This window comes from Cyprinodon tularosa, unplaced genomic scaffold (genome assembly GCF_016077235.1).
Source record: "Cyprinodon tularosa strain WSP-4 unplaced genomic scaffold, ASM1607723v1 ctg502, whole genome shotgun sequence".
NCBI classification, from domain to species: domain Eukaryota; kingdom Metazoa; phylum Chordata; class Actinopteri; order Cyprinodontiformes; family Cyprinodontidae; genus Cyprinodon; species Cyprinodon tularosa.
Window position 1 is genome coordinate 6,471 of NW_024039233.1, and position 2,871 is coordinate 9,341.

The following is a 2,871-nucleotide window of genomic DNA, read 5'->3' on the forward strand; positions in this document are numbered from 1 at the left end:
CTCGTCCACCCCCGAAGGCTTGCCACCGTGGAGATTTTTGACCACCTCGGTGACTTCAGCCTGGGTGATGAATGAATCCAGCCCCAAGCACCCCGTCTCTTCTTCCCCCATAGAAGGCGTGTCTGTCGGGTTGAGGAGATCCTCAAAGTGTTCCTTCCACCGCCCGACAATATCCTCCTTCAAGGTCAGCAGCTCCCCACTCCCACTGAAAACAGTGTTAGCGAAGCACTGCTTTCACCTCCGGAGGCGCCGGACGGTTTGCCAGAATTGCTTTGAGGCCAAACGATAGTCTTTTTCCATGGGCTCTCCGAACTCCTCCCAGGCCCGAGATTTTGCCTCTGCAACCGCCCGGGCCGCGACACGCTTGGCCTCACTGTACCTGCTTGCTGCTTCAGGAGTCCCACAAGCCAGCCAAGCTCGATAAGACTCCTTCTTCAGCTTGACAGCTTGACAGCATCCCTTACTATCGGTGTCCACCACCGGGTTCGGGGATTGCCACCACGACAGGCACCGCAAACCTTACGGCCACAGCTACGGGCAGCCGCATCAACAATAGAGGCGGCTGCTGCAATAATGCGGACGCTGCACCTGTCTGTCGTGGTGAAGAGAGAGCTGAGCGAAAAGGCAAAGCTCTCAATTTACCGTTCGGTCTACGTTCCTACCCTCACCTATGGTCATGAAATCTGGATCATGACCGAAAGAACGAGATCCCGGATACAAGCGGCTGAAATGAGCATCCTCCGCAGGGTGGCTGGGCTCTCCCTTAGAGATAGGGTGAGGAGCTCGGTCATTCGGGAGAGGCTCAGCGTAGAGCCGGTTCTCCTCCACATCGAGAGGAGTCAGTTGAGGTGGCTCGGACATCTTCTGAGGATGCCCCCTGGACGCCTCCCTCGGGAGGTGTTCCAGGCACGTCCCAATGGGAGGAGGCCCAGGGGCTTCCAGCAGAGCTGGAGGAGGTGTCTGCGGAGAGGGAAGTCTGGGAGTCTCTGCTTAGTCTGCTGCCCCCGCGACCCGGTTCCGGATAAAGCGGGAGACGACGAGCACGAGTACGGTTGAGACTCATCAAAAAATAGTGAATAATAATCTTTAGTAACCATGGCAACAGTTGAGCACCAGAGGCTGTAGCCTGCAGCTGGTTAAACGGCTAGATGTGTTTACTGGAGTGGAAATATGGAGGATTTCCAGGCTCTTTGGGAAACAAAGCAGGAATCTCGCAGCATTCCTGAACCAACAACAGGGAATCACTTCCTGATTATTCAGGCTTTGCTCTCAACATCCACCAAGAAAAAAACATCTGCTGATATTAGAAGCTGAGCTCTAGATCAGCATAGAACTCTTCCTTCTAGAATAAATCTAGAATAAGCACATTAGCAGCTTTGATGATGTTTAATCAGCTGAGAGCTTCCTCAGACCCGGTGCAGCACATGCTTTTACAACAAAGGAGATTAAAACATCTCATGTTTTAGTTAAACGGCAGTAAAATCCAGATTTTTCCTTTCATGGACCCTTCAGCTTCCAGCAGCTCCTGGTCTGAAGTTTCACTCAAACTTTTCCCCCTCCTGACGGGTCTTTTGTTTTCCTTTAAGACAAACTGGATTTCAAGCGGCAGAGAACGGAGCGGATTCGCAGAGAAAGGATCGGCTCGCCTTTGACCAGCGACTCGGAGAACCACCGATGACCCCGAGCCAACAGTCAGTCGGATCCCATCCGGAGAGGCCGGGGACGGCCCAAGATCATGGGCCTGAAGAAACAGGACGATGACAAAGGTCAGAGCGCCATTTTATAGCAGAGTGGGGCGGAGCACGAGGAGCGGGGCACAGTGGGGCGGAGCACGAGGAGCGGGGCACAGTGGGGCAGAGCACCAGGAGCGGGGCAGAGCATGAAGAGCGGGGTACAGTGTGGCGGAGCACGGGGAGCGGGGTACAGTGTGGTGGAGCACGAGGAGCGGGGCACAGTGGAGTAGAGCACGAGGAGCGGGGCACAGTGGGGCAGAGTACGAGGAGCTGGGCACAGTGGGGCGGAGCACGAAGAGCGGGACGGAGCACGAGGAGCGGGGCACAGTGAGTCGGAGCACGAGGAGCGTGGCAAAGTGGGGCGGAACACGAAGAACGGGGCACAGTGGGGCGGAGCACGAGGAGCGGGGCACAGTGGGGCGGAGCACGAAGAGCCGGGCACAGTGGGGTGGAGCAGGAAGAGCGGGGCACAGTGGGGCAGAACATGAAGAGCGGGGAACAGTGGGGCGGAGCACGAGGAGCGGGGCACAGTGAGGCGGAGCACGAGGAGCGGGGCACAGTGGGGCGGAGCACGAAGAGCGGGGCACAGTGGGGCGGCACAGTGGGGCGGAGCAAGAAGAGCGGGGCACAGTGGGGCGGAGCACGAGGAGCGGGGCACAGTGGGACGGAGCACAAAGAGCGGGGCACAGTCGGGGAGAGCATGAAGAGCGGAGCACAGTGGGGCGGAGGACGAGGAGCGGGGCACAGTGGGGCGGAGAGCAAAGAGCGGGGCACATTGGGGCAGAGCATGAAGAGCGGAGCGCTGTGTCACAGCGGGCGTGGCACAGCGGGCGTGGTGGGGCGTGGCACACGGCACGTAGCACAGCGGGCGTGGCACAGCGGGCATGGCACAGCGGGCGTGGCAGGGCGTGGCACAGCGGGCGTGGCAGGGCGTGGCACATTTCCAGGGACAGCTTTAGCCGAGGTAAGGTGGTCCAAAACAGGGACTGTCCCCAGAAATCAGTGATGTCTGGTTACTATTATCTACAGCTGCTGAGAAATGCTGCGAGTTAACCTCTGACCTTTTGTTGATAAAATAACTAATAATTCTAAATTTCAGAAAATATCTATTTTTCTTATTTTACAGCGGGCGTGGCAC

The 2,871-nt window shown here is 57.6% G+C and overlaps 1 protein-coding gene across 1 annotated transcript; it reads right to left on the reverse strand.

The window, feature by feature from the left end:
- Positions 1-1,767: 1,767 nt before the first annotated feature.
- Positions 1,768-2,619, reverse strand: LOC119795178 (keratin-associated protein 9-1-like). The gene has a single exon (XM_038303035.1). It carries the CDS (start codon positions 2,617-2,619, stop codon positions 1,768-1,770), a length of 852 nt encoding a protein of 283 aa, XP_038158963.1.
- Between the last annotated feature and the right edge of the window lie 252 nt (positions 2,620-2,871).